Raw genomic sequence first — 16111 nt, 5'->3', positions numbered from 1 at the left:
AATGTTAAATTAATTTTGCCTCTAAATGAACTTTCAACTTTTTTCACAAATAAAATATTCAGTCGATTTGCCTAGCCCCGGTGTCACGTCGTCACGACGTTCCTACTGTAGCCGGTGGATAGCAGATTCCTCTGCCGAGGGTCGGACGGGTAGGCGGTGGGCTGCCTTCGGAGGACGTCACTTCTGGTGTGGGGTGGTGGGGCTGCCTGGGTGTCGAATCCTGCTGCTCGGAGGTATTTTTGCCGGTGCCTAGTACCGTGTGAACCTGTCGGAAAACACTGTCAGAGTTTACGACATAGTGGCGTACTCGTATTTATACGACCTCTCTGACGACGGAACGGCACACGGTGCCGTCACCTGGGACACCGGTTCACGACAGAGCTCTGCGAGGGATGTGGCGTCGGCAAATACGTGTCGGTGAGAGTCCGATGTGAAATGGGCAGAGGCGGCAGACGAAATAGGCTAGCAGCTCTGAGATTTGACACCCGGACCTCCCTCCGCCTACCTGGCACCTTCGGTCACGAGACCCCTTCCGGAGACGTTACTTGACGTGAACGGTGGACTGTCCCGTATGTCCTTATTTTTGAGAGGCACTATTAGTTTGGCCAGCAACTAGATTCAATTTTTTAAATTAAGGAAAATGCTCTGACGAGGTATCGGACTCGAAAACTGGCTACGAAAAATTAACACGGTGGAGAGACCGAAGAGAGAGATTACAGACGTAAAATGTACGTACACCTCCGTTCCGCGAATCGCATCCTGCGGTACTGCTCGCCACTGTCGGCGACCTCAGAGTCGGTCCCCTCCCGTGTCGCAGGTGTACTCGGCGCCTCCGTACCTGGCGGAGCTGAAGGCGGCGGGTGCGGCGCCCTGCGGCCAGCCGGGGTCTCCGCTGGCGAGCAGGCGGCCCGGGTCCCCGCCGCCTCCGACGCCGCCCCCGGCGACGCCTCGCAGCCCCGTGCCGCTCGCCGAGACGCAGCAGAGGTCGCGCACTGCCGGTGAGTCGTCGTCCCACTTCTACTCCCTTCCCTTCCCCTCCCCTGCCCTCTCTCCTCGACCTAACCCGGCCGGCGGGTTCGACCGTCGGTGCCCGAAAGTGAATGTAGTAAAGCAGTAAACACACGATAAAGTGAAAGGTGAAAATATCAATTTTTCAAGAACCGAGTGGTGCCAGTTTTACACAATTTTGAACTCTTAAGTAAAAGAACTGTAACTTGGTATGTACATCCCATTCTAGTTTCGTAATTCACACACACACACACACACACACACACACACACACACACACACACACACACGTTTTCCACCACTCGGTGCCTAAAGTATGACGACGAACGCAGAGAAGCAGCTGAGACTGTTAAATTCTCGGGATTACATCTCGATAATAAATTTGACGGGGAGGAGAACTGCCAAAGTGGCTAAACCGAATCTCTATTTGCAGCACGAATGCCGTCGGTCGCAGGTGACGTAAAAATAAAAGAGGTGGCACACTGTGCTTGCTTTCATTCCGTGATGTCGTACGGGATTATTTTCTGGGTTACTCGTCGAGCCGAGCTATAGTTTCCGGGTCCAGAAACGTGTAATGAGAATTATTTGTGGTCTGAACTCTAGCATATCCTGCAGAGCTCTGTTTAAGGAACTAGGTACATTAATTACCACTTACAAATATATTTACTACTTAATAAAATTTGACACTTAAAAGTATATCTCTTTTCTCAAACTGACATCTAAGTTCATGTAATCGACACTGGAAATAAGGATAATCGTTGCAAAGATTTAAAAGTCACTTGTTTTGGTCCAAAAAAGTATATATTGTTAGGCAACACACGTAAGGCCGGTATTACACTTTCAAATATCTTTGTCAAAAATCTTTGTCAAAGATATTTGATGGTGTAATAGGAACTTTGTCAAATGTCGTCCAATATTTGATCAAATCTAGAGCCTCGCTATAGATTTGATCAAAGAAGTCGCTTGTCTTCTGTTCACTGCAGTGTGACATGTTACCACGTGGAGCGCTAGCATCGCTGCAGCGTTCTGTCGTCTGTAGTGTTTTTATAAACATTGGCGGCAAATACAATTGGTGTGTGCCGACAACTACAAAATTAGTAGAGATGTGTGAAGCTGATGAGGCGCTTTACAACGTGAGGCACCCTGAATACAAAAACAGATTACGAAAATTGGAGATCTGACCTAACCTAACCTAACCTACCCCTCTCCCGAAGCAAGGAATCGGAGTGTTACAGTGAGCCTGTCTTCTGCAGATGTAGCAGTTCTTAAGTGAATATTGTGCTTTGTGATATGAGGATACACTTCACTGAGCACATACAGAAATGTATGCTCATCCATTCTTACGTAATTGAGGTACGACTTGACGTCTTCCACTGTAAGCTCACGTAACAAGTTTTGTCGAATGCTTTTATCGTGTCGTCGTAAAACCCACGGCTTCACCCAGATTAGATTAATTTTTCGTTCCATAGATCTGTGTTGAGGAGATCCTCGTGGATGTGAAACATGTCATTTTTTTTTAAAGCTTAAATAACACTACTAATGGTATGAATAAATACAATACATCATTTGTTTCTATTAAAAATTTCGTCAGTGGAGTAGAAGGAGTTGGCCACTAGTAAGTCTTGCAGGCTCCTTTTAAACTGATCTTTATTTGTAACTAAATTTTTTATGTTTGCTGGCAAATTATTGAAGATCAGTGTTCCCGAGTAGTGGACCGCTTTTTGAACTAAAGTAAGTGCTTTTAAGTCTTTGTGCAGATCATTTTTGTTCGCGGTATTGTATGTATGAACTGAGCTGTTTGTTGGAAAAAGAGATATATTATTTAGGACAAATTTCATTAAGGAGTAAATATAGTGGGAGGCAGTAGTTAGTATACCCAATTCTTTGAAAAGGTTTCTACAGGATGTCCGTGAATTTACTCCACAAATAATACGTATTACACGCTTTTGGACTCTGAAAACTTTTGTTTGACTTGAAGATTTACCCCAAAATATTATACCATATGACATTATGGAAAGAAAGTAGGCAAAGTATGCAAGCTTTTTCATTTTTATGTCGCCTATGTCAGCTAACACTCGAATTGCAAATACAGATTTGTTGAGGCGTTTCTGCAGTTCTGTGGTGTGCTCCTCCCAACCGAGTTTTTTATCAAGTTGTAATCCCAGGAATTTAAGACTGTCAACCTCGTATGTACGGTTCCTTTTTTTTCCCCCCACTTCTTTTCCGCATGTGCACACAACGCAATTGTAGTACGTAGAACTGCTGCGGTTAATGACAAGTTGTTGTCGGCCATCTTGAACTTTGATGAAAAATTTGATGACAGTGTAATACCCCTTCTAGCGCTATGTCAAGGATCTTTGTCAAATATATTTGACGGAATATTTGATCAGACCTTTGATCAAATCTTTGACAAAGAAATTTGATAGTGTAATACTGGCCTAAGCAACTTGTCATATCCGTACGGAATTGTGCATCAGATTACTTTCGCCTGTGTCACATTTTGCCATTAATTACGATGCGCTAGAATAGTCACAGAAGTGAGCACTGTGTGTGTGTGTGTGTGTGTGTGTGTGTGTGTGTGTGAGAGAGAGAGAGAGAGAGAGAGAGAGAGAGAGAGAGAGAGAGGAACACACTCCACTCACCATCCCTGCCGGTGTAAACGACGATACACTCTACGGAATGCGGCAGACTGACCGGGGTGCGGATCTGTGCAGGGAAGAAGATCTCGTTCGCCATCCCGGCAGAGAGCCCGGGGGCGGACGGCACGCGGTCCCTGCCGCCCCCCGCCTCCCGCAAGCCGCCGCCGCCCCGCCGGTCGGAGTCGACGCGGCTGACGACGCTGCCGGCTCCGCAGCAGCTGGCCCCGCCTCCGAAGGACTTCCTGAAGGACCTGCAGAGGGTCATGAAGAAGAAGTGGCAGGTGTGTGCCGCTAGGAACGCTGTTTCGACTGACAACTTTCTTTTCGTGTAAAGGTGAAGTGCGGCTCGCAGGCCGAGTGATAAACGCGGAGGAAAGGTGGCGCGCGGTTTGAAGGGCGTGTGACAGTAATCCACAGTAGCCCGTCCAACTCTGCTACACACTTGAGACGACCGCTACAAAATACCTGTTATTTACAAATCACTACAAATATTTTGTACGTTACAGAAAGGTAAAATGACGGATTGGAAGCAAGAAATTGAAATGTGCATCAATCTTAAAGGCAGTTTACGCTTTTAAATGAACAAAACGACCTGCAAAATTGGGAATTCTAGCCAACTTTTAGGCCTACCAGTTCTACGTAATGCGAAAGATCCCGCAACCGTAAAAAACGTAGTGAAAGATTTTACTCGATTTTCACGGTTTTGAGTACTATTTCATTAGAGTACTGTAATTGATTTTATATGTAGATCTTTGTAATGACTTTCCAAAAATGGCACGCTCACACAAGAGTAGAACAAACATATGAGAGTTATTTTAAAGATATTACATACAGTCATTTTTACTCTGATCACAAACAATAATTAAATATAATTGAGAACAAAGACATATAGAGCTCAATTAAGAAATTTCTCTAAAATAATTATAATCTTCCTAAAGTACGTACATTAAAAATGTCAACCGTATATGTAAGAGCTTGGCAATGACTGCTCGAAAACGAGGAAATCTTTTTCTAATTTATTTCGTGACAATTATGTGCTGCCGTAGGAGTAAAGACGTACACGGCATAATGTACCGCTAAAAATCGACTGTAAAGTAAGTTATAATCCTCCTAGCCTATCTCGGCTTACGACTTGTTCCTTTCATAAATTTGTAAGTGTTACTAATGCATCCGATGTGTAATGCTTCCATTTTGGATTCTAGAAAATGGCCAGAGGCCGAAATTGTACGATTCTACATTGAATAGAGAAAATGTCAGCCGAAGGCACCACTCGTCACAGCTGTAGACCCTATAGTAGTGAAGATATAAAATCCTAAGGACCCGGGTTCGATCCTAGGATTTTCATCTGTCATTTATCACTTCTTTCGCTTCCTGTAGTGTACGTCAGTGTGAAAAATGCCGAGTTACACTGCGGTTCAGAATCCGCGTCTAACTGCAAGGCAGCCTCTGACTGGGTGGGTGGGTGGATCAGTTGAAACATCAGCGCACCACCTCTGACAGGATGATGATGATGATGATGATGATGATGATTATGATGATGATGATTATGATGACGATCATCTTTGGCTTGTGGGGCACTCAACTGAATTTTCTTCACAGTTCAATTTAAACACTGTCACAACTGATGAGTATGGTGGTGAAATTATGAGGACAACACAAACACCCAGTCCCTGGCAGAGAAAAATCCCCAACCGGGCCGGGAATCGAACCCGGGACCCCGCGATCCGGAGGTAGCGACGCCGGCTGACATTAGACGGGACCCTGCCCGGTAAAGAAAGCAGTGTCGTGTCCCGCAGTAATCACAGCTTTACTTACCCGATAAGGAAAAATTTGCACACGGTGCGCTAAATATTAAAATTCATAGATTCGTGTAATAGTATTTCATTTATCAGATGTGTGTAGTTGTAAATAAGTTACAATGTTAAGAAAGAAAGTTTTACAAAAAGAATCAATTTTTAGGGGACGTAATGTAATCGGACAGATAAAAAATCAACTCGACAAGTGGCAGCGAGAAAACACAGGTACGAGAGATATTACGTACGCGAGGTTTTAGAGGCGGTGGCTCCTTCTGGCAGAAGGGGGCTAGGAAAAGGACTAGTGAGGTTTAGGAAAAGGGACAGAATTCGGAAGTGACGCGGAACCCCAGGTCGGGGGAGACTCGGCGGTCGGCACGGGAAGGAGAGACTGACGGTCAGGTACTGCACCGGGTGAGGTTTGGGAACCCGAGATCTCAAAGGTGGAAGACGGGTAATACGCACGACAGAGATTACTGCCGAAACACCGTGCGGGAATTTGTAAGAGTGAAAAGCTAATGCAGTGCACGCTTCGGGAAAGTATCCGGATCGCACGTACGGTGAAACGAGGACCGAAGTTACGACCGTCACGTCGCGGAGCGCGCTCTGCGACGGGATACCGCGTGTCGCCAGTTCACTCCCTCGGCCCGTGCCCGTTCGTCCCAACCGATAACCGGGCGGTAGTCGGGCCGAATGGTGTTTACGTAAAAGCTGGTACACGACGTGTGTCGTCTCGCAGGTGGCCCTCCCTCCCTCGGACGGTACCGGTGGTGCCAGGAGGGTGCACGGAGCGAGTCTCGTGGCAGGGACGGTCGCGGGCGTAGGAGCCGTAGCGTATCGAGACGGGTGCGGTGGGAAAAATATCCGGCGGAAGGGACTTCGTTTCGGGGAACGATTTTAGGAAGTGTCGGTTTCGTCAGAGTAACCGATCGGTACATTCTCGAGACCTGGATCGTGCCGAGTGACAGACGTTGTACCGATAAGTCGTTTTTTCGAGGCATCGACAGTACCCGGATCGGATGTGAGGACCCGGTAAATTTGCTTTCAAACCGGGCCGATTTATCGAGCCGTCGAACCCGCTCCCAGTACTGTCGATCCCTCCACAAAGCGACTTACTGGTACACCGTCTGTCACTCGGCACGATCCGGGTCTCCAGAATGTTTCGATCGGTTACTTGTTCGAGGCCGTGACTTCTTAGAATCGTGCCCTGAATATTTTTGTCGGACCCTGCGCTCCTTCTGTACCCGTCTCCCTACCCTGTGGGTCTCCAGACCTTTTCCTTCACCCCGTTTGCTTCCCCTTTGATCCTTCTTTCAGAAGAGGGAGTCACTGGTTCCGAAAGCTTGAATACATAATTGTTTCTATATGTGTGTTTTCCTGCCGCTGCTTGGTGAGTAGATTTTTTATCCATCCAACTATATTGTATTTCAAAAACGATCCCCCCCCCCCCTCACTTACACACATACATTGCAGTTTTGTGTGTGTGTGTGTGTGTGTGTGTGTGTGTGTGTGTGTGTGTGTGTGTGTGTGTCATCTTAATTCAGAAGGAGGCTTTGTGGCTGAAAGCTTACTTCTTTAGCAGTCTTTTTCACTTTGCCTGTGTCACTCAACATTTCCTTAATATGCTGAGTAGCAATTTATCTTTTTCATAATATTGTCATTATTTCATCCTGGATTCTCCATTATAAATTAGTTGGTTACATGCTCTGTACACAGTTTAAATGATTGTATTATCAAAATGATGTTGAATGAGTGAGTAGTATCTTTAAAACTGCAACATTACGGTTTTTCTTAATGCAAAGTGTACTGTAGGCGCCCCGGTGGTCCCGGTCGCCTACGGTGGACTGGATGGCCGAGCGGTGACCTCTCCAGTTGTCAGGATGCTAGGAAATGACTGTGGATGCGTCAGAAACGCCAAAGAAACATTATTAATTCGTAACACCTTTATTCCTGCAGAGTACAGTGTGGCTTCGTGATACCGACGACCTTCCCAGAGTCCTCACACACTCGTAGCGATGACACCAGATCCGGGCCGCGCAGTCTCGCTAGCACAGCGCCGCGTGCTGTGACGTAGCGAAGGAATGCCCTTACTTCGGCCGCGCGTGGCTGGCGGCGTCCAGCTGGGCGGTCAGCTGGGACGGCAGGTGGCTCCGGGTTTGAGTCCCGATGCTGTCTGCACGAGAGGCGTTCTCGTAGTGGGGAGTGTACTCTGTCCCACCCCGTCTTCTTCCCTGCTCCTCCCGGTGGCTCGTCCGTGGTGGACGGGCGGAATGGGCCGCAGTCCGCATGCGTCGTCGGTTCACCCGGTCGTGACGGCGGATGCACGGGGCCTAGGCCCCGCACGATCTCGACGACGGCTCACCGGTGTGGTCGGCATTGGCGGCGAGCGAGTCTGCTGCGATGTCTGCTAATCCCGGGTCGACGATTGACGGCGGCAGCAGAGAGGACCAGAGCTGGGACTGTCCCCTCACGTCTGCTGCCGAACGGGCCGCCCTTGCTGCGACATCTGCTCAATAAAGATTAACATCTCGATTATCGAGCTGTGCGCTACGCAGCAACCCGGTACACATCTAACTACGAGTGCGAGTGAGAGTGCCTTGTTACTGTCCAAGCTGGCGTATTTAAAGGAAGCACGAGCGACGTCCTGACGTCGTGCTCGTTTGTAATGACCGCATTCGTTCCACTTATACTGCCGATTCATCTGTCGTACTCGCCCCTCAGGTGTTCTCGTGACAGAGTCACGTGTTGTTGCAGCAGAGTTACGTGAAGTTCTGAAATGCAGTACAGCTGACACTATACCTCTGTCTTGCACTCCACGAAAGTCTCCGTCTAACACAAACCCGCGCGCTAAGCGATTCTCTCTCGCCTGTCGTGTGTAACCGGGCCATTGCCCTTGCCTGACGACACACTCCGATATATGTGCAATCCTCTTGGCTCTTCCCTAACCTACTGCCTCTGGCTCTCGGCATAGGCGACGAAACTTTGACAATATTCCACGTTTCCAACTCTTTACTATTCCGCGACACTACAGTACTAAGTTCCTATGGCTGTTTATACATATTATTGTCTTGCAGATTCAGTGATTCTGTTGTCTAATTTAGGTACTCTCCACGTGGACTAATTGACTTCATCTGAAAAGCTGATTATAAGAGGACGCAACTATACTCATTTAAATCGTGTTTCGTAATTTGGCTTTTGGTATTTATAATAATTAAAAGACTGAGAATCTTTTTATAAGTTTGAAAGGGAGGGGGGATAAAAAAAGATAAAATTTGAAAGCAATGTCCCCCAACTAGGATTAGCTGTCAGCCGGGAAAGAATTTGTATCTTAATTTTTTAAGTCAAACTGTTAGTTGAGCTCGGATTAGGAATAGGTTTTTAATAGTGCTGGTGAACTTTGTTTTTCAAGTTTCTTCGTGAGTAAACTTTTAAAAATAGTTTTTAATATTTTAATTTTTCACCTTCTGTTGCCGAATGTCGCATTACAAATGCTCGTCGCTCTGTAATCTCGTGAGGGTAGGTACGAAGGTTCTCGGCCTAGTATAGAATAGAACAGAAAGAAATGGCTTACCTAAGTGAAACTTTATTTTTCACTGTAGTCTCCTCGTGCACCGACACCCTCAGTTCCGGTTCCTCGATCTGCTCTCGAAAATGCGATTCCTGGACTAGGCCTGCAAAACGTGTGTTAACTGAAAATGGCAGTTCGTCATTTGAAGAGAGAGAATCTCTGTCAACTGAGGAAAATTTTTTAGCTCAGGAAAGAGAGAGAAGTTTGACAGAGCCAGGACAGGTGAATGAGATGGGTGTGGCAACAGTCCGTATCTCTGTTAAGTATTCTTCTCACTGCAGTGACACTCGAGTGTGGACGAACACTGTCTCTGTGAAAAATGACTATCCCCCACCCCCCTCCGAACCTATCACTGTAGTCGATCTGGGAGGTTAGCGTAATATTGACCTGTAAATATTTGAACAGTGGGACGATAACACACAGACGGAATTCCTTTCTTATGTCAGAAAGCTGTAGCCGTGACGTTTCGGACCGACTGCATCGCCCTCGCTTTCTTCGGTGACGGCGAATGGAGATTTTTTCCACTGCTCTGACTGCCGTTTCGTCTCTCGGGGGACAATAGTGGACCCGAGTTTCATTGCGGTCACAGACCGGCGCAAAGAACCTTCTCGGATGCTCTAAAAAAAAGGGTCAGACATTGTTCGGAGATTTCAATCCCGAAGCATCCGTTCCGATCGTCTATCCCCTCCGCCGGGGCCCGAACTGCACGATAACCCGGGGTTCGGCGCGGGGCGGCAGTGGGGTCGGTGGACTGCCGCGGCCTGTCGCGAACCGCCGAGGGCCGCGGTGGGGCGGAGCCTCCGCGCCGTGTCTGCGTCCCCAGTTTGACGCACGATACGCGAGTGCCGTGTCGGTTATCCCCGGACCGCCGTTACGTGTGGTGTTAAATTTGATTCTGCCTTAACAGAGACTGGTGTCCGCCGTGGTCAGAATCGTTGCACTACTGCTGTCATCCGCGTAAGCGGCGATTACTGGATCGGAAAATTTTCCTCCCCGAGATATCGTCACGTACGAGGCACTAGTGTCGTCGGAGCCTGTAGGGGCACATTCTGTGTCCGCTAGTGCGTCTGTTGCTCTCGACCGAACTCTCGTGTGTTCGTTACGGTCGTACGTTTCACTCGAGTGCTGCTGGCACGTCATATATTTGGATTAAAGCTCTCGGACCTACTGCTAAATTTAGTTTTGAGAGTGACTGTACAGAACATGCACCTAAAAAAAAAAAAAAAAAAAAAAAAAAAAAACACTACATGCTGACTTTGCAATTTGCTGTGTAACAATAGTTTTTATTTTTTGATATTAGAATTTCGAGTAAATGGTATGTACCGAGGATCAGAAATTCCTGTCACAGGAAACGGAAAATCTCTGACCGGGCAAAGTTTGAAAGAAGACGAGGATACAATTCGTACTGATGGCAAACGGGTGCTCGTGTTTTATCCACAACAACCGAGTTATGTAATCCAGTAATATCTTCAAAGAAACCGAAAGTTGGGGCTTTCGGGGGCGAGGAGACAGATATTGGCAGAGGAATAAAAAGTAATCTGAAAATAGGAAGTATTTCTTAGGAGGTCAGAGATGCGATTCCTAAGAAGAGTACCCGGGTACACACTCTGTGACAGGAGGGGGAATGCAGATACCAGAGAAGAAACGGGAGTGCAAAGCTCGAGTTAGCTTACCGAGGAATACGGGAACGACCAGAAGGACTGTGTCAATAGAGTAAAAGACGACACAGTGTTAAAATTGGTGCCCCGACGGATGCGCTGCGTTTTGTATTGCGAGCAGGCGCACCATTTAATGAAACAATAATGATACAAACTTTCATTATATCGGTCTGCCGCTACAGACAAGTGTTAATACGCAGTAATGGCCCACTCGAAGGATTATAACGGTGCAGTTGCATCGGATCCCAATTAACCACTTACTCGATAACTAATTATCTCGTAGATGACTGTGATTGTGCACCGATCATAAATTTCGTCTCACCCGACTCGCATTTTATTTTATGTTACTGCCACTCACTCAGACGTACGACGACACAATTTATCGTTGTGTTAGCTGAAGCGATAGTGAAGGAATAGGTACGTGCTTGCAGTTGCAAAACGACAACGGAACAGGCAAAACAATTTTGCTCGAGGATTAATGACGAATTATTACCCAGTTGACAGATGGTGTTTGGGAGGAACTAAGAAAAGGTGGAAAGATCTGTAATTTGAACAGAGATGGCTTAACAGGCAAATGACTAATAACACAAGGAAGAGAAGGAGAATTTTATGTATAAGTTATATTTTTGTTATCGGAGGTTCAAATACGAAATATACATCGCACCTGTATTATACGTCAGTGATTCTGCTCCTGACACAAATGTATAATGTTGAGGGACAGTGTCGTTTTCATTAAAACCTGCCGTGTGTATGACTTTGTGTCATTTAAAATACTTACAGTCAAATAACGAGGAATATTTTGCCAAGGATTTTACTCTCATTTCAGTGGGGGACACGTACGAATGCCACGGATGCCTTCGGGGAATGTAATGTGGCCGTGCCGTAATGTGAGAGTGTAACGCTTTTCTCCCGGTCCACTGCAGGTCGCACAGAAGTGCAAGGCGGACCTGTCGACGACGCCGCACGAGGTGCTCGGCTTCCGCGACGCGCCTCCCCCGCCGCTGCCGCCTCCGGACGTCCGGCGGGAGAACAGTGTGCTGGACTGGGTGCAAGAGCACTACGGGGGCGGCGGGGGCGGTGCGCCCCACCAGTACAACCTCTACGAGAACGTCTACCTGGTGGGGGGCGGCGGGTCACCCGCCCACGCGCCGCCCGCCGTCAACGGTCAGCACTGCCCACCGTACCGTCACCACCCCCACCCCCGGCACCCGGACGGGGCACCGCCCCCGACAGCCGTGGACTACCGAGCAGGTGGGTGCCCGCTTCTGCCGGAGACGTGTTGTGCACTCGAGAAACGCGGGTGTGCTCCGACGTACTCTAGTGTGTTACTACTCTGACATATGTAGAAAATTAGTTACTTTAACAAAAATTCTCGTGAACCGGTTTACTTTTGTAGCAAATACGCAGGCCTCGTTACCAGAAGTAGTGACATTAGAAGTGACCACTTGACTATTTACCTGATTTCTTTGATTTGTTAGAGTTGTCTCGGGTTTCTACAACACAAAAAAAGACACAGTCTGGTTAAAGTGTTCTGTTTGTTGTAGCAGGAGAAAAGAACCAAACTGTACACTAATATAAGACATTTTAGTAATAAAAGTATGGACTGTGTATCAAAGTGACCTTGCAGTGTAAACACGGAGCCACACAGAGCGGGAGAGAAACCCTCGTGGTTGCAGCAGTCGTGACATTTAGAACTCTTTGACAGTGTACTCATTTTATGTGTTTGTCTTGACTCCAGTTGTAATTAGATTAATGATAGACACACAATTACAACTCCAGTTTCCTTGTAAAAAATTGCTTCACATTCATTAATTAACATGTTACACTAATTCATCAACATTCCCCCCCCCCCCCCCCCCCTCTCTCTCTCTCTCTCTCTCTCTCTCTCTCTCTCTCTCTCTCTCTCTCTCTCTCGTGTGCCACCTTTCATTACTTCGGGCTTTAAAATACACTCACATAACTCCAAGTACCCTGTTAATTTTACAGTAAATATCATTTCTCACAAAGCTGCCAGTCTGTGAGGAAAATTACAAGTTTCAGTGGTGCAAGCTATGCACATTAATAGTGTAGCTAATGAACATTTTCCAGTTTTAAATGAATAAAAATTCACTGGAAAATAATAAAAATTATCTACACAAAGCCAAGATTTTATCAAAATATGGATGAGAGGTACTAAGAATATCAAATGTATGTATTATCTGGTTGTGCAGTAGTTTGGTGTTTCACGTTCTGGAATATTACTCGGCACTGGCTGTCTCATTGTAATATCTGCACCATTTGTGAAACTCCGATGCAGAGCGACTCCAGTAGATGTGGGGTGTCTGTCTCGTACGTGTTCGGTATCGTGTTACACGTCTCGTGAACGAGCTTCCCTGTGTAACGTATGCAGAGTTGTATCCTGAACTTTTAAATTCAGCTTTTTTTAAAGTGAAATTTGAGTAATTGCTGATCTAGGTCACTAAATTTATTTGTATTGCAGCACACGAAAAGCTAATGAGAAAGTTAGCTCAGTCGAGGGAGTGATTTTTCGTCCCAGGAACTTGGTGCATTGCTTAAGACGCAAATCAAAAAAAAAAATTGTGCCTCAAATAACTTCAAAATTTATTACTTATTACATCGTGGAACACACAAAATACTACACTTGACAAATATGTATGTAAAAGCAAGACCACAATGAGCACCCGAGTTCACAGCCGCGTACCTATTTATAAACTTTCAACAATCGATATAATTCTTCCTTTGTTAAAAGCTATAGCAGTTCGATTTATCACACTCGACGCATTTTAACAGACAGTTTATTTAGTGTTTCTATCTAAATTTGTTAATCCCTTCTTCTACAAATTTAACTTCTCTGATACAAAAATGTGATGTTCTTCATACAGTCCACATATTGTCTGTCTTTTGTGAAATTTGTTGCTCAGCTTAAGCCTCGTCAAATGTCCTCGTATATTTCTTATGTTACATACAGTCAGGAGGAAAGGTATGTGCTCGGACGAGTGATAGTATTTGTGATTCTTAACGGAAAAAGTCATACGAATGTATGTCCCGAATGAAATTTTCACTCTGCAGCAGTGTGCGTTCCGATAAGAAACTTCCCGGCAGATTAAAATTGTGTGGCGGACCGAGACTCGAACTCGAGACCTTCGCCTTTCGTGGGCGAACGCTCTACCTACCGAGCTACACGAGCGTGACCCTCGACCTGTCCTCACAATTTTACTTCTGCCAGTACCTCGTCTCTACCTTCCAAAGTTCACAGAAGCTCTCCTTTGAGCCTTACAGAAGTAGCACCCCGGGAAGAAACGGTATTGTTGCAGACTGAAAATCTCATTTTGGAAACATCCCCCAGGCTGTGGCTAACGTGTGTCTCCGCAATATCCCTTCTCGCAGGAGTGCTAGTTCTGCAAGCTTCGCCAGAGAGCTTCTGTGAAGTTCGGAACGTAGGAGACGAGGTACTGGCGAAAGTGAAGCAGTGAGGACGAGGCGCAAGTCGTGCTCGGGTAGCTCGGTCGGTAGCGCACTTGCCCACAAAAGGCGGAGGTCCCGAGTTCGAGTCTCGGTCCGGCACACAATTTTAATCTGCCAGGAAATTTCGACATATGTCCTGATCTTAACAGTTTCTGAGGAAAGTAGTTCAAACAGTGGGGAACAGGACAAATGTAGGTGATAGTAAACAAAACATTGTGATCTAATCTTTAGTAAACAAAACATTGTGATCTAATCTTTTGTTTGATTGTCTACATATCCTCACTAAATCCACCGTCAACTGCAATGCATTTTGCAGCTCTCGTAGGCAGTTTACTCTCGTAGGCAATTGCTCTGTTGCCGATCTAAGTTCTTTCGTACAGTCTTCTACTCGAACACGTGCACGTACAATGTGAGCGAGGAGTTGCTCCTCTGTGGAACTATGTGCCCACAGATGTAGCTCTCAAACTGACCCTGAAGACGGTAGTGCGGTGGAGTGAGGTTGCCTGACCTCGGTGGCCTAGAAATGACTCCACAGTGGCAAAATCGGATTCCCAGGACAAGTTTCAGTGACGTACTGTGTCACTGGCCGTGCAGAAGGCGTAGGAGCTCCGTCGTGCCGAAAGTACGTGAGATGTCGCGGGAGGCAGTGAAGGTGACAGTACGCGGTGTGACCGACGCCTGCGGTATTCGAGCAGCCGAATGTCGGATACGGTTAAGAAAAGGCACACGTTCACGCAGAGTTTTACGTTCAGAATCGTCTGTACCGATCCCCCCTCCTTACTGAGCCCGTGTAACCGTACACACTCTGCGTCGTACCGTTCCCTTATTTTCGTACGAGAAGTTGTGGTTTTGCAGGCGTAAAAACGAGAAAGTACCTGCCACTAGCTTGCTAGTATTGCACAATATTAGCTTTGCTAATTTTGTTATTCTAGGAAAATATAAAATACTCAGATTATTATTTAAAAATGTCAATTGTGTATTCAGAATTATATACTGTTGGCAAAAGTCGAAAATAACAAGTTACGGGATCGATGTACGTATGCGCGTGTATAGAGTTCTTCACGAGAGCTGCAGTTCGGAGTGACTGACATTTCACGCGCCTTCCGCAGGTCCGGCTCCGGGCTCGCGGCTCTCCCGTCAGAACAGTGTGGCGGCCGCCATCGCCGCCAAGAAGAGGCCGCCGCCGCCGCCCCCGAAGCGCTCGGAGACGACACAGCTGACGACGGCGGTCCCGCCGCACGCGCGGGCGCCCCTGCCGCCGCCTCCGCCGCCGCACCCCTCGCGCTGACGCCGCCCCCGCGGCCGGTAGAGCTGCGCCCCCGGCCGTCCCCGCGGCCGCCGCCACCACCCTTGCGGACTCATCTGACGGCCGGCGGGGTCGCGCCGGGGTCACGGGAAGTGTGCGCCTCGGACGGACGCCCGTCTCTACGTCTGCGGTCTTCGGCAACTGTGACGAATAGGACGAGTCGACGGTAGAGTTACGGGGCGGTCACTGTGGTTTTCTGGTAACCTCACAACTGTTTGCCAAAGTTTTTTCGCACGTACGGTGGCCGAGGGACCCGCCACCGTGTGACAGCTGTAGTCGGACCGTCCCTACGGCGGTCGGACCCTGCCCTCGGAGTGACTTTTTGTAAATATTGTGCTGCAGCTACGGATCGGCAGGCGGCCACCTGTAGTGTGCGGGGAGAACGGTTCTCACGGTCGACAGTCTCTTGTCCGACATTTTCTTTTTACTGCGAATATTTTGCAGTGCAGAAATGTACGTGGGTATACTAGTTCCCAGCAGAATTGTATTTTAATGAGCTTCAGAGTTTCTGAGAAAGAAAATTTATCGATCGACAGTTGACGACTATATTCCGGGAAATAAATCTTCCTCTGTTATAATTCACTTCTGTTTCTATCTATTTGTTCTGAAGGTAAAGGCCTCATCGTCGGACGCTTCTCGCCACGGTACAGTCCTCGAGGGACCGCCGAGTAGTG

At 47.3% G+C, this 16111-nt stretch overlaps 1 protein-coding gene across 1 annotated transcript in view; it reads left to right on the top strand.

Moving 5' to 3' along the window:
• The window catches only part of LOC126232176 (ras-associated and pleckstrin homology domains-containing protein 1-like), a 239834-nt gene extending 224275 nt beyond the window's left edge, over positions 1-15559 (top strand). The window contains exons 14-17 of the mRNA XM_049942473.1: positions 818-998; positions 3723-3928; positions 11590-11917; positions 15241-15559. Of these exons, the coding sequence (XP_049798430.1) occupies positions 818-998; positions 3723-3928; positions 11590-11917; positions 15241-15419 (894 nt within the window). The 3' untranslated portion in view covers positions 15420-15559. The remainder of the gene's footprint in view (positions 1-817; positions 999-3722; positions 3929-11589; positions 11918-15240) is intronic.
• The last annotated feature ends 552 nt before the right edge of the window (positions 15560-16111 follow it).

Source organism: Schistocerca nitens, unplaced genomic scaffold (assembly GCF_023898315.1).
Source record: "Schistocerca nitens isolate TAMUIC-IGC-003100 unplaced genomic scaffold, iqSchNite1.1 HiC_scaffold_465, whole genome shotgun sequence".
In the NCBI taxonomy this organism is placed as follows: Eukaryota; Metazoa; Arthropoda; class Insecta; order Orthoptera; family Acrididae; genus Schistocerca; species Schistocerca nitens.
This window is presented reverse-complemented; position numbering and strand designations above follow the sequence as displayed.